Raw genomic sequence first — 26,873 nt, forward strand, 5'->3', positions numbered from 1 at the left:
AGAAAAAAAGGTGACGTTAATTATTTACTACAAGAGCAAAAAGACCAGTGGCTTAATTATGAAGAACAACCCAGCCCCCTTGGTGCAGGACCCCCTGAAGAAAACCAACATGGTCTACCAGTACAAATGCCCAGTCCGAGAATACCATGGTGCTTACATCGGTATGACCACAGTGAGATTTTCCAAGAGGATCTCCTGCCATGCACCGGAAGGCGCCATTCATAATCATGCCAAGAACACACACAATATTAGAATAACACTGAAGGATATAATTCTTAATACCAGAGTTATTGGTAAGGCAGCAGACCACCGCCACCTTCATCTCCTGGAGGCTCTACACATCAGAAAGGAGAGACATAGCCTCAACACCACACAAGAGACTTCCCTTCTCCCGACAGTGGCATATAGGGCGCTGCCCGTCAGCACCCCTGAGCCTAACAAACAGACCAACCACTAGATGCCCCCATCTTCTACGAGTGACCTTCCCAATACTACTCTCCCATTCTCCGACGTCTACATGCAGAGACAAGTACAACCATCAACATCTAGGAGATGCCTTCACTCGGGGACTTAATCCTCAAGTCAGCCAATCAGAATCAGCACTGGCTATGTGGGAGCTATAAATACTGACTGGCGACCCCATTCCAACCAGAACGAACCCACCCTTGAGAATGAACCAATGATATGGTTGGAAATGTTGGATATCTGCTATGCCCTTGGAAACACGAGGAAAAAACGCTTCACCACTCGAAAATGCAAGTCTTAGATTCTGAGACCGGAAACTCTAGGGTTATCACAAGCCATGTTTGACTTATAGGAACCATTAAAATCACTACAGTATTCAGAACATCTGCTTCCTTATCCAGATAATGTACGCCGGCCAGCTCTTAACGAACATCAGCCCTGAAGAAAAGAGAATAATAAGAATTGAAAAGTCCTTATATAAAATCAATTCCACTGATTTTGCCATTCTTTTTAACAAAATATTATTTATTTTTTTCTTTTGTCTATCACAGTCATCCTATTCGACTGGGTGGATTTTATAGTGTGGGGTTACGGGTTGCATCCTGCCTCCTTAGGAGTCCATCACTTTTCTCACTGTGCGCTGTTTCTAGTAGCAAACTTTTCTGAATGAGTCCTGGAGCTATTTAGGCATCTAGTTTTTCCAGATTCCTTTTCAGTGATCTTGAGATCATGCTTAGTGTTCCTATGATTATGGGTACTATTTCCACTGGCATATTCTATATCCTTCTTATTTCGATACTTATCAATTTTTTCTCTTTCTCATCTACTCTGGTGTCCCATGGTATTGCCACATCAATGAGTGATACTTTTTTCTTGATTTTGTCAATCAACGTTACGTCTGGTCTGTTGGCACGTATCACCCTGTCTGTTCTGATACCATAGTCCCAGAGGATCTTTGCCTGATCGTTTTCTATCACTCCCATAGGTTGGTGTTCATACCACTTATTACTGCAAGCTAGCTGGTGTTTCTTGCAAAGGCTCCAGTGGAGGGCTTTTGCTATTGAATCATGCCTCTTTTTATGCTGGTTCTGTGCAAGCTCTAGACATTCACTTGCTATGTGGTTTATGGTCTCATCTTTCATATTGCACTTCCTGCATATGGGTGAGATGTTATTTCCATCTGTTGTTCGTTGAACACATCTGGTTCTTAGGGCCTGATGTTGTGCCGCTGTTAACATTCTGTTTCCTTCTTGAGTTCTCCCCTCTGTAGCCATTGCCATGTTTCATTGCTGGCCAGTTCTTTTGTCTGTCTCATGTACTGTCCGTGCACTGGTTTGTTGTGCCATTCCTCTGTTTTGTTTTTTATTCTCCTGTCTCTGTATATTTCTGGGTCTTCGTCTATGTTATGAACCAAAACTCGGTTCATCAGGTTCTATCATCAATTACTGAGAAAGGACTGGAAAGACTGGCAGAAGCCGAGACAACAACGGGGAAAGGGGAACAACAAAACGAGCAAAAATAAGCTTAATATTGGTTTAATACAATAAATTATATTCATATTTACAATTGAGTCAAGTCTGGCGTAAATCAATAAATAAATATGCCACATCACACAACCAAAGAGTCAGTCAAATAACAAAGATGTAGCAAAATTAGTTACTTTAAAATAAAACATTACCACACAAGCAAAAAGTGACAAATACCATATAAAAGTGAACAACATTTCAGCTACATCAAACTAATAAACAATACAGACGGCATAATGATTACAAGTAACATCAATTAACATAATGGTATAACCAAAAATGCACAAATATCTAAGAAATCAATAAAGCAGCATAAATAATAATCCAAAGTATCATAAATACCAATTCACTCATAACAATCAATTCGTAAATATCTGTAATAATAATTCACAATCCTCCTACAGTACAAAACTGAACATCTACCCAGAGATGTCAAGACCACTAACAAGGGTCACAGAGGATGACCATCAAAGGTCATCGAGGATGACCATCAGAATCAAACTACTGCCGTGAAGTTGTCAAAACCGCCCCATGACAGCAAATAGGAACATCTCCACGAAACACAGACGTTCACAGCAGAGTCGATGCGACAGCCAAACTGCTGTCCCACAGCAGAGTCGATGCGACAGCCAAACTGCTGTCCCACAGCAGAGTCGATGCGACAGCCAAACTGCTGTCCCACAGCAGAGTCGATGCGACAGCCAAACTGCTGTCCCAGAGGAGTGCCTCCTCTCCACTGATGACTAGGGTTAGCCGTCAACTCAACCTCGAACTCGAAGTTCACATCCTCAAATACTGTAGGGGCCAACAGGTAACAACTACCTACTGTTAAACACGTCCATGCTGCTAAGCTGTCTGGACCCTGACTCGATGATTACCCAAACTTGACTGTTACAAAGCGAAGACAACAGACGTAAACTCTGTATAAAAAAAATAAGCTCCACCGGGAAAAGGAGTGCACTTTCAAATAGGGAACAATCGTTCCATTGACAAAACAAGCACTAAGCCTCACACCTCACCCGGCAAAAAAAAAAAATTTACAACAATTTTTTTTTTCTTCACTGCCCCCGCACCGAGGGCTGCCACAACTCTGCCAGCCAAACCAGACCAAATCCCGGCCAAAGGTCGCCAAATGTTATGAACCAAAACTCGGTTCATCAGGTTCTATTATCAATTACAGAGAAAGGACTGGGAAGACTGGCAGAAAAAAAAAGTAAGTATACCTTAGTTTTACCAGACCACTGAGCTGATTAACAGCTCTCCTAGGGCTGGCCCGAAGGATTAGACTTATTTTACGTGGCTAAGAACCAATAGCCGAGACAACAACGGGGAAAGGGGAACAACAAAACGAGCAGAAATAAGCTTAATATTAGTTTAATACAATAAATTATATACATATTTACAATTGAGTCAAGTCTGGCGTAAATCAATAAATAAATATGCCACATCACACAACCAAAGAGTCAGTCAAATAACAAAGATGTAGCAAAATTAGTTACTTTAAAATAAAACATTACCACACAAGCAAAAAGTGACAAATACCATATAAAAGTGAACAACATTTCAGCTACATCAAACTAATAAACAATACAGACAGCATAATGATCACAAGTAACATCAATTAACATAATGGTATAATCAAAAATGCACAAATATCTAAGAAATCAATAAAGCCGCATAAATAATAATCCAAAGTATCATAAATACCAATTCACTCATAACAATCAATTCATAAATATCTGTAATAATAATTCACAATCCTCCTACAGTACAAAACTGAACATCTACCCAGAGATGCCAAGACCACTAACAAGGGTCACAGAGGATGACCATCAAAGGTCATTGAGGATGACCATCAAACTACTGCCGTGAAGTCGTCAAAACCACCCCATGACAGCAAATAGGAAGATCTCCACGAAACACAGACGTTCACAGCAGAGTCGATGCGACAGCCAAACTGCTGTCCCAGAGGAGTGCCTCCTCTCCTCTGATGACTAGGGTTAGCCATCAACTCAACCTCGAACTCGAAGTTCACATCCTCAAATACTGTAGGGGCCAATAGGTAACAACTACCTGTTGTCAAACACATTCATGCTGCTAATCTGTCTGGACCCTGACTCGATGATTACTCAAACTTGACTGTCGCTATCAAAGCGAAGACAACAGACGTAAACTCTATACTGTATACAAAAAATAAGTTCCACCGGGAAAAGGAGTGCACTTTCAAATAGGGAACAATCGTTCCATTGACAAAACAAGCACTAAGCCTCACAGTCTACTTTTATCAGTCCTTCTTCCCATGCACCCCGTAGCCACTAGTCTTCACTGGTTTTCAGATATTTCCCCAGTGCTCTGCTCTCGATGTTGACGCAATCATCTATGCTTAGTAGCCCTCTCCCCCCTTCCTTTCGTGTTATGTATAGTCTATCTGTATTTGCTCTTGGGTGTAATGCTTTGTGTATTGTCATGTGTTTTCTAGTTTTCTGGTCTATGCTGTGGAGTTCATCCTTTGTCCACTCCACTACTCCTGTGCTGTATCTGATTTCGCAATGTCCATGTATTTATAGCTTTATTATTATTATTATTATTATTATTTGAAGGGAGTAGACCCTCTTTTAAACAGGTCTTATTAAAAAGGGTGGCTGTATTATGCGAATTTATCTTATATAGTGTCTTTTCTATCCTCCTTATGATTCGCTTTTCAGGCTCAGCGATGTTAGTCAGTAACTGGCTGATATTCATGTTGGAAAAGGACAGTGTGCGGAATATTGGAAGTCTTTTATTAAAATATCCAATCAGAAATCGTTCGTCTGGGTTCAGGTTCTATTGTAGGTACCGTCGACATATTTCGACCAGCTCGTTGGTCATCCTCTGGACGTGGTTGCAGAAGGTCTAAAGAAACGAGGTGCTCGGGTTGGTATTTATAGGGGAGGTCTTGATCGTTGCTGAATTATGATTGGCTGCCCGGGGCATGTACCCTCAGGCGGAGCCTTCTCATCCAAGTTCTGTTTTCGTCTTGCGTGCAAGCGGCGTTGTAGTGCTGAGGATGAAGAGAAGAATTTCGATCCTCAGATGCCGAATTTTGATTTGCTCGTACGCTATGGGGATCACTCGGTGCATGTCTCCTGGCTGCCGTGGGGAGGAGAAAGGTTTCTTGCGTAATGTTGAGTGTTGGTTTCTTCTTCCCAATGTGCAATGCTTCCAAGAGGCGTAGGCGGTGGTGGTCGGTAATTTGGTCAATTACTTTGATGTTCGTGATTATGTCTTTTCTTGCTATTCTCTGGTTATGGACGGTCCTGGCATGATTAAAGATAGCCCCCTCTTGGGCGTGGCAGGAAATCCTTTTGGAGAAATGCATGGTGGTCATACCGATGTAAGAACCGAGGCATCCTCGGACGGGCATGAGTACCGGTATACCACGTTGGTTTTCTTCAAGGGGTCCTGCTGAGGGGGCTGGGTTGTTGCGCATAACCAGGCTGCCTGCTCGTCTTTTGCTCTTGTAATAGATAACCAGATGTATATTTCTGTTGGAGTCAACAGGGCTGACATTATTCTTGATGATGTTTTTGAGGGCGCGTTCATCTTCTTTATATTTATGGTGAAATTGTCCTTTGTAGAAGAGCTCTATGCGTTCAGGGGCATCGGGCGAGGTTCTGACGGTACCATCTATCGATGTTCGCCTTGATAGATTCTTCTATATCCCGGTTTGGGTGTCCATTGTCGACGGGGGTTTGGGCTACATGTTCCATTTCTCCGTGGGTGTTGTTCCAGGAGGAGCAGTGTGAGGGGGCCCTCCTGACGTAGGCGCTGATGGTGGAGCGCTTATACCTCTCGGGCACTTGCTCGCCCGTTCATACACATGCCCAGGTTTGTGTGTTTCGTGTAGACCCTCGAGAGAAAGAGGCCTCTCTCTGTTCCACAAGGACGTCAAGGAAGGGGAGGCAGCGGTTTTGGCTCTGCTCGATCGTGAAACTGAGGCAGCTATGGTTGTGGAATGCACGCCTCAGGTTTTCGATCTCCTCTTGCGGTGGCGCTGACGAAGGTGTCGTCGATGCAGCACACGTACATCCTTGGTTGGCGTATATCTTGAATACCCTTTGCTCCACAGTGCCCATATAGAAATTGGCGAAGAGGACTCCGAGGGGAGAACCCATCACCACCCCGTCAATCTGGGTGTACATATGGCCACGATGGTTGGAGAAAGGGGCCTTTTTAGTGCAGATTTCCAGGAGGGCGCGGAGGGCATGCTCAGGGATGTTCAGGGATGGGGTGGTGGGGTCCCTATACACACGGTCCAAGATCATTTGAATGGTCTCATCGACGGGGACATTGGTAAAGATTACTCAAACTTGACTGTCGCTATTATTATTATTATTATTATTATTATTATTATTATTATTATTATTATTATTATTATTATTATTATTATTATTATATTATATATTCAGAAGATGAAGCATATTCATGTGGAACAAGTCCACAGGGGCCATTGACTTGAAATTCAAGCTTTCAAAGAATGGTGTTCATTCAAAAAGAGTAACAGAAGGTAAAGGGAAATACAGAAAGAGGAGATCAGTTATTAGAAAAACATAAATTAACAAATAAATAAAAATGTAAGCAAAGTATTAAAGTACAACGAGAATTGTGTTAGGGTAGCAATGCATTGCAATTTGCTTGACTTCTGAAGTTCCAATTGCACAACATCCTCAGGGAGGCTGTTCAACAGGCCGACAGTATGAAGAATAAAGGACCTTTGGAACTGAGAAGTTTGACAGTGAGGCACATTTACTGCCTATTGGTGCTGCTGTTCAGCGAATCTGGTTGCTCTCAGCAGGGAAAGGGAATTAGGGATCAATTGTGATGTGAAAGATCTATGTCAAAATACAACTTATGAAAATTGAACAAACAAGAGACAAAGTTATAACTGCTAATGTTAGGAAACAGAAACCTACCACCATGAACCACTCTATCTACAAGAGATAAATCTCTGGCAGAAGCATACATCCACACTGGGGAACAGTATTTTAGTTAAGGAATGGCAAATGACTTAAAACAGCTTGCATTGATTTTATTACTGTCACAAATATGCTGCATTTGTTGAAACTTTTATTAGATGTTTTTCAAAAGTAAGATGTGAGTTAAATTAAGGTAATAGTAATGAAACTGATATTTTACTTGCTGAATCCATTAGTACTTGTATGCCTGTATATGTGTTTACACTTACCTGTGGCATTTCATCAATGCTGACGTCACCACCTCTACATAATGCGCTGTTCATGTGTGTGTTTCTTAGCACAGTGTCACATGTTGCCATTTTTCTTTCTTGCAGTGCTTGATTTACTGTACAGTATTCCATTACAAGTGTAGTTGACTCTAAGTATGATTATCACATATCATAACAGTACATGAGAATATTTTATCACTGTTGATACAGTATTTAATCTCTAATTAAAAATATTTAAAGTGCAAATTTGTAAAATTTGGCACCACGTGCTATTTGTAAGTTGTCTCATGCCATCAACCAAAGCGGAGTGTGCACATATGTGCTTACCATATGCACAAAGTTGCGTTTATCTTTTGGGCTGTAAATATTCAAACATTAGAGAAAACAGTACAAATATCAGTGAGAATAGTGTAAAATAAAAATAAGGAAAAGTGGAGGGTGTGTGTTATAGTCTTCAATGTAAGCGATACCTCAGTTTCTCTCTCTCTCTCTCTCTCTCTCTCTCTCTCTCTCTCTCTCTCTCTCTCTCTCTCTCTCTCTCTCTCTCTCTCTCTCTCCTGTATCTAGTTTTCCTTTTATTGCTTTGTTACAGCATAGTACAGTGTTGTACGGTACTTTACATATCCTTTAAACAAAATTGGATAAAGCATAAACATAAAGAGAAACTAGGAAGCTCTTGCAAAGTCAGACATCTTTCTACCCCTTTCTACCCATCCAACACCCCTAGCCCTCCCAGCCAGGGAAACTGCTTCCCTATTCCACCCACTTTCCTCTACACAGCCTTACTGTCCCTCCTCTCCCATGGCACCCAGCTATCTGACCCCCTCAACAAGGAAACCTTTCTAGGCCTCCCCCACCCCCAAACCCTTTCTTGGTCTATATTTAACCCTTTAACGCCGACTGGACGTATTTTACATCGACAAAAATTGTCTGTGGGGTGCCAAGTGGACGTAAAATATGTTGACTACAAAAAAGCTTTTTTAATTATTTGCGGAAAAATACTTATAGGCCTCGTTTGCGAAAAATTTTAGATCACGCGCCTTGAGGGACGCTGGGAGTTCACGGATCACGCTGTTGTTTTGTTTACAAGCGTGACCCAACTGTGCATGCGCGAATTTCTTTTGTATCCCAAAAGAAAGCATCAGCTAACTCTGCTGAAAATCTCAGAAATTCTTTAGTCACTTTGTCGTAATTTTTGCACCATTCTCTATTAGCGTTTACATAAAGTTTTATATATGAAAATGTGTACAATTGTAAGCTAAAACTCTTACATGCTGGTAATATTCAATCATTTACCTTCATTTTGCAACAACGAGAAGACTCTAGCACAATATTTCGATTTATGGTGAATTTTTAAAAAAAACTTTTTCCTTACATCCAGACACGTTAACTCTGCTGAAAGTCTCAGAAATTCTTTAGTCACTTTGTCGTATTTTTGCACAGTTTTGTATTAGCCGTTACATAAAGTTTTATATATGAAAATGTGTGCAATTTCATGTAGAATACAACAAAAAATAACGCATGGTTGTAGCTTTTATCAATTTTGACATATTTTCATATAAATCACAATAAGTGCCAAAATTTCAACCTTCAGTCAACTTTGGCTCGACCGAAATAGTAAAAAAATGCAATTGTAATCCAAAACTCTTACATTCTAGTAATATTCAATCATTTACCCTCATTTTGCAACAAACGAGAAGTCTCTAGCACAATATTTTGATTTATGGTGAATTTTTCAAAAACCTTTTTCCTTACATCCGCACTAACTCTGCTGAAAATCTTGTAAGAGCCTGACGCCGTCTCTTCCAAACACGTGTCTGTTCGTCGTCCATCGGAGTGGACAAGACGACAAGAGCGTCTCGTTTCCTTTCTCTAAATTCAACCATACAATGTTTCCGTCTGTTTCTACCTAACCATTGTTGTCTTCATGTATGTACAATCACCATTACTTGCATTGCCATGCAAGCATTCTAATCATGTACTCATAATGTTCCAACGAAACTTTTGTATCAAACTGTGTGTATGTTTCTGTTTGTGAAGACGCCAAACGTCTTGCCACTCCGATGGACGACGAACACAAGAACACACACGTGTTTGGAAGAGACGGCGTCAGGCTCTTACAATCTCAGAAATTCTTTAGTCACTTTGTCGTAATTTTTGCACAGTTTTGTATTAGCCGTTACATAAAGTTTTATATATGAAAATGTGTGCAATTTCATTTAGAATACAACTAAAAATAACTCATGGTTGTAGCTTTTATCAATTTTGACATATTTTCATATAAATCACGATAAGTGCCAAAATTTCAACCTTCGGTCAACTTTGACTCAACCGAAATGGTCGAAAAATGCAATTGTAAGCTAAAACTGTTACATTCTAGTAATATTCAATCATTTACCTTCATTTTGCAGCAAACGAGAAGTCTCTAGCACAATATTTCGATTTATGGCGAATTTTTGAAAAAACTTTTTCCTTACATCCACGCACGCTAACTCTGCTGAAAATCTCAGAAATTCTGTAATCACTTTGTCATAATTTTTGCACAGTTTTATATTAGCCGTTACATAACGTTTTATATATAAAAATGTGTGCAATTTCATGTAGAATACAACAAAAAATAACTCATGGTTGTAGCTTTCATCAGTTTTGAAATATTTTCATATAAATCAAGGTAAGTGCCAAAATTTCACCCTTCGGTCAACTTTGACTCAACCGAAATGGTCGAAAAATGCAATTGTAAGCTAAAACTGTTACATTCTAGTAATATTCAATCATTTACCTTCATTTTGCAACAAGCGAGAAGTCTCTAGCACAATATTTCGATTTATGGTGAATTTTTGAAAAAACTTTTTCCTTATGTCCGCACACGCTAACTCTGCTGAAAATCTCAGAATTTCTTTAGTCACTTTGTCGTAATTTTTGCATCGTTTTATATTAGCCGTTCCATAAAGTTTTATATATGAAAATGTGCACAATTTCATGTAGAATACAAAGAAAATAACTCATGGTTGTAGCTTTTATCAATTTTGAAATATTTTCATATAAATCACGATAAGTGCCAAAATTTCAACCTTCGGTCAACTTTGACTCGACCGAAATGGTCGAAAAATGCAATTGTAAGCTAAAACTGTTACATTCTAGTAATATTCAATCATATACCTTCATTTTGCAGCAAACGAGAAGTCTCTAGCACAATATTTCGATTTATGGCAAATTTTTGAAAAAACTTTTTCCTTACATCCACGCACGCTAACTCTGCTGAAAATCTCAGAAATTCTTTAGTCACTTTGTCATAATTTTTGCACAGTTTTATATTAGCCGTTACATAACGTTTTATATATGAAAATGTGTGCAATTTCATGTAGAATACAACAATTAATAACTCATGGTTGTAGCTTTCATCAGTTTTGAAATATTTTCATATAAATCACGATGAGTGCCAAAATTTCAACCTTCGGTCAACTTTGACTCGACCGAAATGGTCGAAAAATGCAATTGTAAGCTAAAACTGTTACATTCTAGTAATATTCAATCATTTACCTTCATTTTGCAACAAGCGGGAAGTCTCTAGCAGAGTATTTCGACTTATGGTGAATTTTTGAAAAAAAACTTTTTACGTCAGTGCGTTATGAATTCATGCATCATTTTGTGATAATATTTTCTCCGTGTTGCTTTGATCGTTTTACAATTTGTTATATACCAACATCATCGCAATTTAGTGTACAATACAACGAAAAAAAATAATTCATTAACTTTAACCGTTTTGCTCACAGCGCGATTTGTTACAATTATGAAATTTTTTTTTTTGCACTCATATATTCCAATATTTATATATGATAATGATTTTTTTTTCATTTCTGATGGTTGCATACTAAACTTCAAGCAATGAGAAAAAAAGGAGCCAAAAATGAACTCTTAATCTTAAAAACTAAGCATGCTGTGATTTTTTGAAAAACTTTCTTTCTGCTTCGGCGCTAACTCTCAAACGCCGTCGGCATATGGCAGACACTTTTGTAAATAAAGGCTTGGCGTTTAAGGGTTAAGTGAAAGTAGTGTTATCAAAATTTTCCTTTGGCTGCGCAGTATTGCCAGCCATCGGAGAGCAGTTTTTAAAATTTTTGAAAATTTTATATATTATTATGTATTCCTTGGACCCTGGTCTGGTTGTATTGGATAATGTTGAGTTCTAGGTAAGGAAGATCTGGATAATTGAGGGATTACTATAGGTGTAAGGATATTTCCAAAATTTTAAATGACAACATAGATGTAGATAATCTTATGGACCATACACATAAAGTCAGTTTTTAACAATTATAATTTTGATATTTGTATTTATTTATTGTACATATTTTGGAGAAAAATTTAAAGCCACAAGTCCCTTAAGGCAATTGTAAATTCAGAGGCATTGAATAACCCTGATAGGTTCCAGCACTTGGTCCTAAGGCCTAAAATCTATAATCAGTCACCCTTACTGGATGAGCATTATCATATGAAGAACTATAAAAGGTTTTGAGCGAATGCCGATTACCTTTTATGAGTATTAATACTGCGCACCATTCGGTTTGGATGAATTTAGCAGGGAAAATGTTCATATCACTTCAGTGCACTATAAATGACTTACTGCAACTGTAATAGCTCAGCATGAGAGAGATATCGATCATTATGTCTTGAGATTTCATGGGGGAACGTACTGCCTCTCTGCAGCGCCAGGACGTCTTTTTATTTATTTGCTCATAAATATAACCAGGGATTGCTGCTGGTTTTAGTTCTTATCTTTTATGTTAGTAGTTCACCTATACTGTAATTGTAATTTTGCGAAGTAAAGTGCAAAGAAATATTAGAAAAAAGATTTCTGGATCGGGGTCCCGTGTTACCCGGTGAAATAGTCCATTCAGCACTTATTTCTAGGTAATTCCGTTGCTAGATACCAGAGAAAGCTAAATGAAATGCTGGAGTTACTACCCCCAGAGCGAGCTCCACTAGATGGAGTCGTGTATGGAAAAGGGTGAACTACAAAAACACGGAACCTTATCATATAGAGATTCCCAATGTCAAAAGTCCCAACGAGAGAGGTGCCGATACAAGCCCATGCACTACTCGCGGACTGTATACAAGGCAACACTAGCCGCATTCCATTTTAGCACGTTTTTTCGTTCACACGTAATTTCGTTGTGATCCTTATTTTGTGCTCTATTTTGGATTTTTTATGGCATCCTTGCAAGGTTCTTCTTCAATTACTTGAGTACCAGTGTTTTGTTGTTTTTTAGGCGATTGAGGCTCCTTATTTTCCTTTAGTTTAATAATTAAAGGGATTTATAACGCCCGTCTCGATCTCCTCTCACGTCGTCTCTTGACCTCTCTTGGTCTTGGGTCGGCATGTTTGTTTTGTGTTTTTTTTTTTTTTTTTTTTATTTGTATCCCTTTTTATTTGGGATATTTTACCATTAATGATCCCTAACTTTAGTGGATTTGATTAATTTTATGTTTGTTCTGTACCCATTTACTACGAGAAGTGTTGTTTAGCGTTTAGGCTACGAGCTACCCCCTCGGGCCCATTCGCTTTTTATCATGGCTTCATTACGAGAGTGATTTTTATTACGGGAGTGATGTTTAGCGTTTAGGCTACAAGCTACCCACTCAGGCCCATTCGCCTTTTATCATGGCTTCATTACGAGAGTGATGTTTAGCGTTTAGGCTACGAGCTACCCCCTCGGGCCCATTCGCTTTTTATCGTGGATTCATTACGAGAAGTGTTGTTGAGCGTTTAGGCTACGAGCTTCCCCCTCGAGCCCATTCGCTTATTATCATGGCCTCATTATGTTTTATTTTTGTCACTCACTTCTCTTAGCCTTTGGGGATCTTATTTTCATTGGTACTGTTACGGTTTTTACTTTGTTTTTACTTTGTTTTTATTATTTTGTTTATTTTGTGAATTTTGTGTTCCCTTCCTGGTCAAGTGCTGTCTTGCTGTTTAGGCTACGTGGTTCCCCCTCGGGCCTATTCGCTTCTTATTTTGGCTTTATTTTGCCTTGTTTTAGACTCACTTCTCTAAGTGTATGGGAACATGATTTTCATTGATACATTTAATTTTTGACCTTGTGCTTGGATGCTTTTGAATTTTGTTAATTTTGGGGTACTCTCATTTAACTGGAGGTCGGTCATGTCCCTTCACGTCCATGTTGTGTTGGGCCTGCCTATCCTCCTACATGTACCTTATAGACAATTTTTGTTTTATTATGATTTTTTTTTTTTTGAGTTATTGGTTAGCCTTTACCCCTCTCCTAGGCTTCCTTCCTTTACATGGCCTCAGTTAGGTTAGCCTAGGGGTTGGCTGTAACACTTTTTCCCTTCGGGAAAAATCGTTAGGAGAGACGATCTCGATCTGTACGTATGAGTTTCATGTCGGTGATCTCGTTCTGTACATGTGTGTTTTATGTCTGGTGCTTCCCTTTGTTTGGTTTTGGCTTGGATATATTGCCACGTCCACCCTCTCCCTGTTTCGCTTCTCGCTTAGGCTAATGTTCCTAATAAGTTAAGCTGGAATAGCGAGGGTTTACCTGCGTAGCCTATCCTAGTTCAATCCTTCTTTGGGTTGCTTACCAATGGTGACCGGGAGTGCTCTCCCCACTCCTGTTCACACTTCCTTTACCGACTATATATATGTTATTTTGTGGTTTGAGAGTCCCCTTCTCTCCCTTTTATCCTTTGCTCTCTCTCTCCCCTTGGTTTGTTTTCAAAGTTTGTTAACTTTCCAAGGCTTGAGAGCAATTTATCCTTATTTTATGTTGTAGCCTACATCCCCTCCTCTCTGCATTGATTGATTGTCCCTTGGTGTGTCTGAGTTGGCACTCCACCTGGACCTGGAGGTGACCGGGAGTGCTCTCCCCACTCCTGTTCACACTCCTTTTATCTTTCATTGCTCTCCTGGTCGTAGAGGTTTTGCCCTTCCTCTCTTTTTCTCTCGCTCTTGTCGTGCAACACAGCTTACATAGCGAGGGGATCTATGAGAATCTCTGGGCGCCCGGGGAGTGCTGTCCCACCCCTGGTCGCTGCTTTGGGTTACCAACCTCCTGGCCTATCATTCCCCCTTCCTTTTACGTCGACTATTTCCCTTCGTGGTGCTTCCTACATGTTCGCACCTCACTGTTGGGATCTCATACGAGGCCAGTTAGCGTTTTCCACCTAACTGTCTCCTGCTTTATTTACTTTCGGCGTTCCCCCTCCTTTTTGCTACTACCTGTTCGGTGTTTCGTTATCTTGTTGGGCGCTCTCCTTGCTTTCTGATACGGCGGTTTTAGTGTTTAGCGGTCAGCGTGTATTCCCCCCCCACCGCTATCACTTCGTTCAGGATATCCTCCTCCGGGGGTTTTCCTCTCTTGGCTTGGAGTGCGCCCACTTCCGAACAGTTCATAACCTTCCCACATTTTGTTCAAACATGATCGCTTCGGAATGTTCCGTTGACTGTTTTTATGTCTATGAGTTTTGTCCTGTTAGCCCGGTTTTCTCTCCGATTTTCTCCGGGGGTTTTCCTGGTCTGACTAGGCTAGTGGCTGCTACGGTACTCTGCTCCGGCATCCGTTCCAGCATGCCCTTTTCTCATACGTTTTCGGCTGGTTTTGTCAAGTGCAGGAATGCTCCGCTATCCTGCAACAACCAGCGGTCACGGAGTCTATAGTTCCCATTCCGGTGCGCAGTCTGTTTTGGATTTATAGTTTGGCACGGAAGGTTATGAAGTACGCTATGCTCTCCCCGAGCAGATTTCTTGATGAACCCGTAGGTTTTATATATACCTGTCGGTTTCGTCTCCGCCAAACTCCGCCTCATGTGACTTATTCTTGACTCGGAAGGTTGTAAAGTACGCTATGCTCTCTCCGAGCAGGCTACTTGATGAATCCGTAGGTTTTATTTACACCAGTCGGTTTTATCTCCCCAAACGCCTCCTTTGGCTTATTATTAGTCCTTTGGCACCCGGCAGATTGCGTTATGCGCTATGCTCTCCCGAGCAGGCTACCTGATGAATCCGTAGGTTTCATATATACCTGTCAGTTTTACCTCCGTCAAGCTCCGCCTCATGTGGCTTATTAATAGTCGCTCTTTCGGCGATAAATCGGTAGGTTTCACATATACGCCTATCAATTTCACTCCGCCAAACTCCGTCTCCGGGCGGGATTCTCGTTAATTTGGTAGGTTTCATATAAACCTGTCGGTTCTCCGCCTCTTGTGGCTTATTAATAGTTAATCTTTCGGTGTTTGGGCTCTCTCCGGGCGAGATTCTCGGTGGATCAGTAGGTTTCATATACGCCTATCGATTTCCTCCGTCAAACTCCGTTTCCGGGCGAGATTCTCGGTAAATTGGTAGGTTTCATATACACCAATCGGTTTTTCCTTCGCCAAACTCCGTCTTATATAACTTATTAATAGTTGTTCCTCCGGTGTCTGGGGTCCTAATTTTTCCCCTCCTGGAGGCGGCCGCAAGTCTCGTAACTCTTCGCTTCAAGTTAATTGTTTACGGAGAGTTTTCCAAGACGCGTTGCGGCCTTCTGTCTCGTTCTCGGACCTGTGAACATCGTCCCGGAGCGATAAGTAGGTGCGGGAATAATTGAGGCAAACCTTTTCCGCTTAGCTCGGAATTAGGTGAGGCAAACTTTTCCTTTAGGGGATTCGTTAACTTCTCATCCCTTTTCGACGGTTCCTGGTCTACCGTCCCTAAGGTGAAGTCAGTAAAAAAAGACAAAAGAAGACCCTTTTTAAACCAAGAAGACCCGCTCCGGGGCCCCTCGAGGAGCGTCTCGGATCTCTAATCCGGTGCCATCTACTGAGTTTGGCCTCGTCTTCTGGAAAGGGACACGGCCCAAGCAAAGCAAGGCGGTTACCCCCTCCTTCCTTTGTTGAAAACTCTTTTACGGGTCTCCTTATAAGGAGCTCGATTTGAGGGTCATTGTCAACCTATTAAACTAACTATCTACCTCATGGTTCGTGCCTTCCCTTTCCCAGGAGCTTAAATCCCAAGAGATTAATCTCAAGACTCATTGTCAATGGATCACCTGTTAGGTCCTGCTCCGTTCGAATTCTATCATTCGGACACCTCCACCTCTTTTTCCCCTCCAGTCTGGGAATCTTGGCGCCTTCCCTTTATGCTTCCCAGCATGAAGGCACCCTCCTGTCGGAGGTGTGGGCACACGGAGGTTGGTGGAAGGGCATTTCTTCCCTTCCGGTCTGGTATCCTCTTATCCGGGTTTTACCAGACTGTCAGAACGGGCATGGCATCTGTCTGGCGGGATCCATAAGTGAGCCCTCAGCTAGGGGCTGGACACATCGTCTCCCTGAGAACTTATCCTATAGAGATTCCCAATGTCAAAAGTCCCAACGAGAGAGGTGCCGATACAAGCCCATGCACTACTCGCGGACTGTATACAAGGCAACACTAGCCGCATTCCATGTTAGCACCCACCTCACTAGAATGAAGTTTATCAAGGGAGGAGAGAATGAAAAACAGGGGTGGATCACCCGGGTGACACGGGCCCCTCTCCAGAAATAGATTTTTCTTTGTCAAAATCCTTTTTCTGGATCGGGTCCCGTGTCAGCCGGTGAAATAATAACAGAGAAATAAACATCATTCTTATGCTATTAAAGACTTAAATAGAAACGTTGAAATCTGGAGAATTCTACCTGAACATTAGTAAGGTCCTCTAAGTTCATGTAATGAAAAAATATTTTCATTACATGAACTTACATGAGGACCTTACTAATGTTCAGGGTAGAATTCTCCTAGATTTCAACGTTTCTATTTAAGTCTTTAATAGCATAAGAATGATGTTTATTTCTCTGTTATTATTTCACCGGGTGACACGGGACTCCGATCCAGAAAAAGGATTTTGACAAAGGAAAAATCTATTTCTGGAGAGGGGCCCGTGTCACCCGGTGATCCACCCCTGTTTTTCATTCTCTCCCTCCCTTGATAAACTTCATTCTAGTGAGGTGGGTGCTAACATGGAATGCGGCTAGTGTTGCCTTATATACAGTCCGCGAGTAGTGCATGGGCTTGTATCAGCACTTCTCTCGTTGGGACTTTTGACATTGGGAATCTCTATAGGATAAGGTTCCGTGTTTTTGTAGTTCACCCTTTTCCATACACGACTCCATCTAGTGGAGCTCGCTCTGGGGGTAGTAACTCCAGCATTTCATTTAGCTTTCTCTGGTATCTAGCAACGGAATTACCTAGAAATAAGTGCTGAATGGACTATTTCACCGGGTGACACGGGCCCCTCTCCAGAAATAGAGTTTTCCTTTGTCAAAATCCTTTTTATACATCACAAAGAGCTACTGAATCTCCCCATCTCAGTAAATGTCATAAATATTTTACAATAAATATGCTCAGAATTTATTACTGATTTTAGTCCTTATCTGTTATGATATTGTGTGAGCTGTAATTATAATTTTACAAATGATATTGTGTGAGCTGTAATTATAATTTTACAATGATGTGTGAGCTGTAATTATAAGTTTACAAAATAAAACAAATAAATTATTAGAAAAAACATGTATAACTTTGTAAAATTAGCATATTTTTATGAGTGTCTTGGAAGAGAGGATTGTATACATTCTCTTTCAACTCCATGTGGAAGGTACAGAAAAGTTTTGGGGATTTTTTTTTTTACACGATGTGCATTTGCATATCTTCCTCTTTCCATTGAAGTGTTTTTTTTTTTCTTAAATTGGCCAACCTTAAAGTCTGCCCATTCTGGGGGTGTGCTTAATTTATATTTTGCCCATCCCTTAAGGGTTAATCAGTGAAAGAAACATCAGTATATCATGGTTAGGTTCAACACTGAGGGTCATTTGCACTCACCTGCGTCAGCAACTTAATTCTGAGTGGGGATGCCTATCACCCAACTCTCTAAGTCTTGTAAGAAGTTCAAAGCATAACCTAAATTATATTTTAGGTTGTGCTTATTTACAATATCACCAAATGGTTAGGTTTTACATGTAAAGTTAAAACTGAATAAAGAAAAAGTTGTAATTGTTCAGTTGTTTGGGAAAACAGTAAAGGGATTGGATGAAAACAAAATGGTTATTAACTTTATTGTCAGAGGCTGAAAGAGCTTTCCAAGAACCTTTTTGTACAACCTACATTGCACTGCTCAGAACTCGCTGTTGTTATGAACTCTTAGAGGTGGACAAATATCTTAGATTTTGCAAGGCTTTGAGAAATATTCAATTTTTTTTCACCAGAGCTCCATATAATGTTTTGATAGAATTATGGTGCACAGTACTGTACTGTACATATAAAGATATAATCTTAATATTTGTAAAAGGTTTATTTGGTGATACTTTCTCACATGAGATTATTGTTACTGTGGTTGCATATTTTACAATGGATCACTGAATATTATGACTTGACGCTAAAACTAGGTATTAGATTAAAAAACTGATATTTTTTAACAGTATGTATTAATCATCAAATGTTTAAAGATTTTTGGATTTTATAAAATTCATGTATGAATAATTGCTTTGCAGGAGGTCGCAAATAGTCCAGTGAGTGGGCAGATTCTAACTTCAGGTGGTAGCCCATATGTTATTCAGCCAGGTGTAGATGGAGAAGCTCATCCTCTCTTAAGTACAACTCGAGCCTCCCCACAGACTGTAAGTATGCAAATAAAATAATTAATATATGCCCTGTTGATTGGTTTGATTGAGTGACAGTTGTTTTGCTGATGAAGGAAATCATTAGATTTTATTGTTAGTAGCATGGTTTGTTTAAGAAAGAATAGGAAGTATATGCCTTAAGGATATAATAAGTACTGTAGTTGTCTTTCATGTACAGTATTGAAGTTGAGTAAATATTTTGCACATTGCTGGCAAAACTGCACGAGAATATTTGGCTCCTGAATTTCAAAGATCTTACAGTATTTGTTTCTCTCCTCATAATTATATAGGTTCTTTAGAATTTTTGTGTCAGCCTATCAGCAGCCTTCCTATCTTGAGTATGCAAAGAAAAAACAAATGTACCTTTCTTCGCTTTTGTCTTTGCACTATCAGTGATTCTTTCTCATGCTAATACAGTGTGTCATCAACTTAACATGAAGGTCTGGCTCTAAGGCCCCCGCATAAACCAGGAATTGCTTAGATTAAAATTCTTTATGTAAAATGCACTATGGTTTGTTCCCACATGTATACATGACCTATATTCCTCCTGATACTTGCAGTACATCTTGTAGATCATTTCCATTTTTATTATTTATAGTATAAATCTGTACTTAAAGTAATGTAAATGCATTGTTAATGCAGTTGATATACTGTTTTGTTCAAGGAATATATGATGACAACAAATGCTTTACATGTTCAGTACTTAAACAACTGTCATAACCCCAACAGTAACTACATTGTCCTAATATTTTCTTTGATTCAGGTCTTACAAATTCTTTCATATATGTATATGAAGGACCCAAAGGAGAGAATTAAATGCAGAGCAGAATAATAATTGGAAATATATCTCTCTCTCTCTCTCTCTCTCTCTCTCTCTCTCTCTCTCTCTCTCTCTCTCTCTCTCTCTCTCTCTCTTTGTGCTAACAATCACCAAAATCCTGTTCTTGTATTAATTTTTTTGTGATGATGTTGATGATTGACAAAGGCAAAGATAATTGCTGAATGGTGCCTGCAGTTCCAGTGTGGTGGGATGATGAGATGTTTTGGCACCTTAGGTATGTGGTGATATATAAGGCAAACATGAACATTCTGACAAGAGGTCCAAAGTGTTGTCTTCATCTGGGAATTGGGATCTGATTACAAAAATTGACACCTTTGAAGAAGGCTAATTGATGGTATCTAAGGAGGCTCAGGACTGAGGATCTGCTTATCTTGAAGGATCCTTTCCAATGTCAGGAGCTGAGAACGTTGAGGTCTGAGGCTTTTTGAGCATAATTGGTAGTGTGGGTTCACAGCTGTAAACACTTTAGTGGAAAGAATTGTGATAGGAAATTGTTTCTTTTCTTTGCTTCATTGAAAAAGTGGTTGTATTATCCCTTGGGTGATAGGGTGCTTTTTTTCCATTGAAGGATACTATTTAAGATCAGCTCTTTTAACCATTGTAACAGTTGAAAAACTTGAAAATTTCATGTCCAAGCCAAAAATTTCATGTCCAAACTAGTGGCTTTGCTTTTCATTCTACATTATTATTGTTTATGTTCCTTTATTTGTTTCTTTATATCATCCTCAGTCATTCATGTCAGGAAGCCTTCCTGACTAATTTGCCTTGCAGCACTCAAGGTCTTGGCTTCATCAGTAGTGGGGAAGTCCTTGAAGTCAATTGAATGCCTCACCCCATAATGGGTTCCAACAGGCATTTAGTTTCTCAGGGTGTAAGTACTGTTGCATCTGCAGTTTTAGACTCTCCATACTTCCACATTGTTGCAGTCAGGGTTCAAACCCTTCTGAACTCTGTTTACCATCTTCTGATGTTTAAGAAGTGCTTTACAGTTCCTGGAAATTTTTTAATATGACCATCTAAATCAATAGCAGTGAATTGGTTCTATGGTGATGCTCTGTTATGTATGTTGATTTCTTTTTATTTATTTCAAAAACATTCAGAGCATGTGGGAACTTGAGAAATACAGGATGATGCCAAGGAAATTAGAAGTTATGATGTGTCATTCTCTGTTGGTTATAGTAATGTATAGTAAGGTATTATTGTATTTTTCTTTTTTGGTTTGTCTACACATTCTTTAGATATTCCTTGGTGGCAGAGTCGTAAATGCTTACCATTGCATGTGCAGTCCTTACTTTCCAATTTACTAACAAGGTGAAGTCCCAAGTGAGGATGCATAACATATTTCTAATGAAATTGCTTAGTCTTCCGTAGAAATGTTCATATTTTTCTGTTACCTGATGGGGGAGACCTATGGACAACGTTTATCACATTTTCCAGTATTTCATGTTCTGTCTATGATCTACAATCAGCTGAATTCAAATACTGTATTCCTTAATCTATAGTAATACAAATCCTCTCTCTTCTCCCTAATTTGTCTTTCAAAAAAAATTTGTATCGTTGTAAATCAACATATTTTAGAATCTCTAGTGTTAGTGTGAATCCAAAATTTTTTCATTCCAACTGTTTTAGGGCTTTCAGTTGTCATCAGTGCTGTAAATAATTCCATGTTATTTCCAGTAGGTTGATCATTAAAAGATAATAATTCAAGGAATTTTTTTTTTTTCTCTCTCTCTGAGGCTTCATTAGTTTCCATTAGGAAACTTGAGATTGAATTTTGTAGGTTCCCACTTTTAAGTCATATCTTGGGCTTGAGGAGACGGAAGGTTATCTATAAAGACCTGAGGTTATCTATAAAGACCTGAGTATTATTCACGTCAGAGCTTAACAACTTTGCACATTATTGACTTAAATTTTACAAAGCCTGGTGGCAAATACATACTTGCTGTTGATAACAGTACTTTTTTATTTTTACATATGTACTTTTTTATTTTTTCATTAATGCCTTTGACTTTTCATAAGGTGCAATAACTAACATTCATATTTTCTTATTTTGTTAGCCAGTGTCTGTTGAGTTCCCAATTAGATTTACCTTACTGTTGTAACAATGCAAAGTTGTTACTTAGTCTAATACCTTTTCCTTTTCCTTAGATGCTTTTCTTCTTTTTGTTACTGGAAACTATTATTTTTACCTCTCCATTGTAATATTTTTTTCCTCAGGTTTTTGGGATTGCTTACGGTACAGTGTGCTGTTTTCACTATCCCCTCTTCTAAACCTTTACCAGTGTCGTATATATTATTATCGTTGCTACTGCAGCTGGATTTTTCATCTCTGGTTTTTCTGCTTATCTACTTCGTTATCTTGCTCACATACTCAACCCTCTCCAAATTTCTTGTAAGATCAGGAGAGGCATGCACTTATACTTGATATATTAAAAGCACATCCCTCGGAGTCAGTGATCCATTTGTTGAACTTGCACTTAAAGCCCAGTGTTTTTACTTTTATTTTCTTTGGCATGATTACTGTATTAGTTGTGAACTTCGGTTTTTATACTTTGTAGTTTTGAATTTTTAATGGGTAACCATTATTGAATAAATTTTTAATGGGTAACCATTATTGAATAAAATAAATGAAGGTGGATGAGACACACACACATATCTAAGTAGACTCCTTCCATCTTGGATTAAATGAAAGAAAGGGGAGAATTAAGACTAATTGATAAAGAACAATGAAGGGAAAGATTGGTGTGAATTGTAGTAATATTTTATGATATTTTATGAGATTTTTATGAAAATATCAAATATAAGTAAACATAAAAATTCCTTTAGACATTCTCTCTCTCTCTCTCTCTCTCTCATTGTGTGGAAGTGGTATCATATTCACTCAGTAATGTTCATACCCAAAACCAGATGAAGAGAGAGTGGTATTGGCATGTTCTTGAAAAGTCTTGTGTGTCTCTGTTAAGCTGTGAATTAGGTACCTTATGGTAAACTGATTTTGTCAGTCAAACGTAAGTGGAGAGAGAGAGAGAGAGAGAGAGAGAGAGAGAGAGAGAGAGAGAGAGAGAGAGAGAGAGAGAGAGAGAGAGAGATGATGTGACTGATGAGTACTCCATCAAAATGTATTCTACCATATAATTAATGAGGTTTTTTTTTGTATCCCAAGTTATTTCCTACAAAATATTTTTTCATTTGATTGACTTCCTTTTAAATGCTAGACAGTTTTCCTCAGTACAGGCAGTCCCCGGTTAATGGCGATCCGGTTTTATGGTGCTTGTCTAGCGACGAAAATCAGCAATTTTCGGCGCTGAAAATAGGCACTTTTCGGGCACTGAAAATTGCCGAAAAAGTGCCGGAAATCGCCGATTTTTGGTTTGCGGCGATTTTCGGTTATCATCACACCCCCAGAATGGAACCCCGCTGATAACCAAGGACTGCCTGTATTATAGAGCTGTTTCTGGATAAATGTCTTTAGGTAATTTGTCATGTTACATGAACCTTGGATGATTATAGTCAGTATTACGACACACATATGGGTCACTGCTTTTGTTTATGTTTTTGGAAACGTACGCCTGATCCCAATTTTTCCTGACTATAGACTGTCATATGCTTACAGTAACGTAAACCAATAAAACCCATGAACAAAGCACCAAGTATTGCAGAATGTTGACATTCCTCCATGCAGTGATGCTATGAAACTGTATAGTATATAAACCAAAAGATTTGTACCAGTTGCGCAGGTAGCATAGAGATTACGCAAACACTTGCGAAAGAACCAATGTAATGATGAACGACAGTGTTATACACAGCAGTGAAAGGAAATTACATGTTCACTTCTTGTATGTGTATGCAGTTGTACTGAAAAGTACATAACATAAAAAAAGCAGTAATGATAGATGAGTTATAGTGTAACTGGATTTTGCCATATAACATTTGCATTTTTTCTACCCCAGTGTTATTCATACATTACTGTTCATACAAATTTTACTTTGATTTTTTGAGTGAGGGATATTGGATATGTAAAACTGCAAATATCAGTTGCTAAAAAGTTAAGAAAAATTCAAGTGAATGCAGTGTACTTGTCATATGGAAATATATTGAGTACTAAATTCAAGAGTAAACACTTGGTATACTAACACACACTCACTCTCTCTCACTCTCTCATGTACTTTACTACTGTATGTCTATTTAGTACTTAACATACCCAGATTATACTCTACTGTAAACACAAAAATATAGTAGTATGTACAGGGAATGGAAATTTAGGTGCTTGGAATCTCTCTCTCTCTCTCTCTCTCTCTCTCTCTCTCTCTCTCTCTCTCTCTCTCTCTCTCTCTCTCTCTCTCTCTCTCTACATACCAAATCAGACAAAGCTGCACTACTGTAGAATTTTTCCCATTTGCTGTAGTGGCAGTAAAAGAGGCTTTATAGTTCCTCTGCACATGGAAATTACCCGTGTTGGCAGTGACATTCAAGGTGCAGGTAGGTTGTAGATGCATGTGGCATACATAATCACAACAAGATGCCTGACTGCTGGCACTGCCCAAGAGGAGCAGAACATCAAAGCAAATGATGTACTTGGTGTATTTTGAATGTAGGTGTGTCTAGCAAATGTCCTGATGGTGGTGGGATTGGATACTGTCGGGGGTGGTAGCCCTAAAGAAATGACAGACCATACTCGGATGAAATGATCAACACATGCTGCTTGATGGTAGTCATCCTTGGATATTCTACAACCAATCTTTGTCATAGTCAGGATGTTTGATGAAGCTAATGAGGATGTCAGGTACTTTCCTTGGGTTGATAAAGCAGGGCATATCAGGCATGTGGTGCCTGGGTACCAGCAGTTGTGATTGCATTCTCTTGGTCAGACATGGTCTAGCACCCAGGGTGCTAATCCAGCATTTCACAAAGTGTTGTCTTCCTTCACTATAACTTCGCCCTTCCTAAAGCTTTACTGTACAATCTCAAGTCCAGGAAAATCACTGTTGAGCTCAGATTGTCTATGAGTGGCCTTGCAATGAGGGTGTGAAAGAGGTCTTGCTCAACAATGCCATAAGTGATGGTCTACCCCAAAGTTATCACTTCTGGAGTTGATTCTAGCATGCCTCCCTTTGTAAGAGCTGACGGAGTTGCTGCATATTGCCATGAACAGAAGGTAGAACTTTTGGCTCAAGTCTTTGAGAGCAAAGAGTGCAGTGAGGCCATGGTTTTGCCTTCAGATCAAGAGGTGAACTTTGCTTTTGGTGATTTACAGTTACAGGGGCATAGGCCCTAATAGGGTCTGACTAGAAGCTAGGTGATATCATTGTCCCAAGAGTACTACAGTACTACTCTCTGGAGTTAGCTGGACTTGCAAGTTTTCTTTCTGTTTAGAGGAAGAGAAACATCACTATATTACCTAAGGGACAGTCTGTCCTCATACCCCTCAGAATAAAGCCTGATTTCAGTTACCCCTGGTTTATCTGAGGTATTTGAGGAGCTGCTCTAAGCATCTTTTTAGGTTACATGAAGATATTAACCTGCTATCAGCATTACAGTCTGGGTTTTATGAAGCCCTTACTACTTATGATTCATTCTTGTCAGTATCTGCTGTCTTGCTAAGTGCTCTTGATGAGAATGCAGTGTCATACACGGTTGGTTTAAATTTTATTGCAGCCTTTGGTTGTGGGAATCATAAAGCTTTATCTACAAGCTAAGATTATTATGAATTGATGACTCTTTTATTACAATTTTAAATGAATTCTTAATGGGCAGAACCCAAAGTGCCTGTGCTGGTGCCAGTATAGTAGCTTTAGTAATGTCATTTCAGGTGTTTGTCAAGGTTGTGTTCTTGGACCTTTGCTATTTATTTTCTGTACTAGTGATATGGGGCAGGGTCTGAAGAATAAATTGATTGCATAATGATGCTACTCTTCTAAGTGTTGTTTCTTCTAGCCCTAGGTTTGTGGTTACAGAATCCTTGAATTGAGATATATAGCACATATTCTTGAGTAGAGTAGGCTTTGGGGCATGAAGCTTAACACTTCTCAAACTCAGTGTGTGATAGTTAGTCGACCCAGAACAATTTTGCCTTTGCATCCTGATTTACAAATGGTACAGCCTCAAATTTTAGTGACCTTTAAAATTTTAGGCATGACTTTGGATAAGAAATTGACTTTTAAGAAACATTTACGTAATATTGCTTTGTCTGATTCTCAAAAAGTTGGTAACTTGTGGAGATGTTTTTGAATGTTTTGTGATGTAGGTATTACAGTATGTCCTAAGTGTTTTAACAGTTTTCTTCTTCCTTGTTTTGAGTATAGTGCTCCCCCACTTTTTTGCGGGGATAGGTTCCAGAACCCATCACGAAAATGCAAAATCTGCAGAAATACAAAATTCACTCTGAAAATGCTTGCATAGTAAGTGCTTATAACTGCCAAATACCCTGTACCCCTTGAACTAAAATGCTTATAACTGCATATTTTAATAGTTCACAGCCAAATTTAATAGTCCAAACAAAAATATACCTTAAATTATCGTACTAAAACAATTCAATATTTCAAACAAAAATACAGCCCAAACCATCACCCCAAAACACCCAACGTTATCTTAGATTACCCCCATACAACTATTACTCTTAAGTATATACACTCCAAAAATGCTTATAACAATGATTTACTAATTTTCAAATAATATTAGTGTAAATACAGCAAAGTATCTATAAAATATTTAATACAAGTTAAATCTTTAATACAAATTAAATAAATCTATCTTACAGAAATTTTGACCACTAATCAAGTTACCCCTGTATAAGTAAGCATGGCCATTTTCTCTTGTAGTATTCAAGTCATTCCTTTTACATTGGTAAAAACAAATACTGTGACTAGTGTATTAAATATTTTCAGTATGAGTACAGTATTTAGTTTTGTTTCTCTCTCTCTCTCTCTCTCTCTCTCTCTCTCTCTCTCTCTCTCTCTCTCTGAGATAAGAGAGAGATTGATTTTTTATGCATTTATATTTGTTTTTTACAGTATAGTTTTATAGATAAACATGATGTTACTTTGTCATTCAATTTTTCATGTTAGTGGTCAAACGCTCTGTATATTAAAGAAGATTTATTTACTTTGTATTAAGAATTTATAGATATTTTGCTGTGTTTACATTAATATTTGAAAATTAGTAAATCATTTTT

At 39.0% G+C, this 26,873-nt stretch overlaps 1 protein-coding gene across 19 annotated transcripts in view; it reads left to right on the forward strand.

Annotated features, from left to right (window-relative positions):
- LOC136850589 (DNA-binding protein RFX2-like) overlaps positions 1–26,873 on the forward strand; it is a 447,592-nt gene that overhangs the window by 261,626 nt on the left and 159,093 nt on the right. For all 19 annotated transcript variants that reach the window (XM_067124238.1, XM_067124244.1, XM_067124246.1 and 16 more), the window contains one exon: positions 18,733–18,858. In XM_067124238.1, coding sequence (XP_066980339.1) covers positions 18,733–18,858 — 126 coding nt within the window. The remainder of the gene's footprint in view (positions 1–18,732; positions 18,859–26,873) is intronic.

This window comes from Macrobrachium rosenbergii, chromosome 22 (assembly GCF_040412425.1).
Source record: "Macrobrachium rosenbergii isolate ZJJX-2024 chromosome 22, ASM4041242v1, whole genome shotgun sequence".
In the NCBI taxonomy this organism is placed as follows: domain Eukaryota; kingdom Metazoa; phylum Arthropoda; class Malacostraca; order Decapoda; family Palaemonidae; genus Macrobrachium; species Macrobrachium rosenbergii.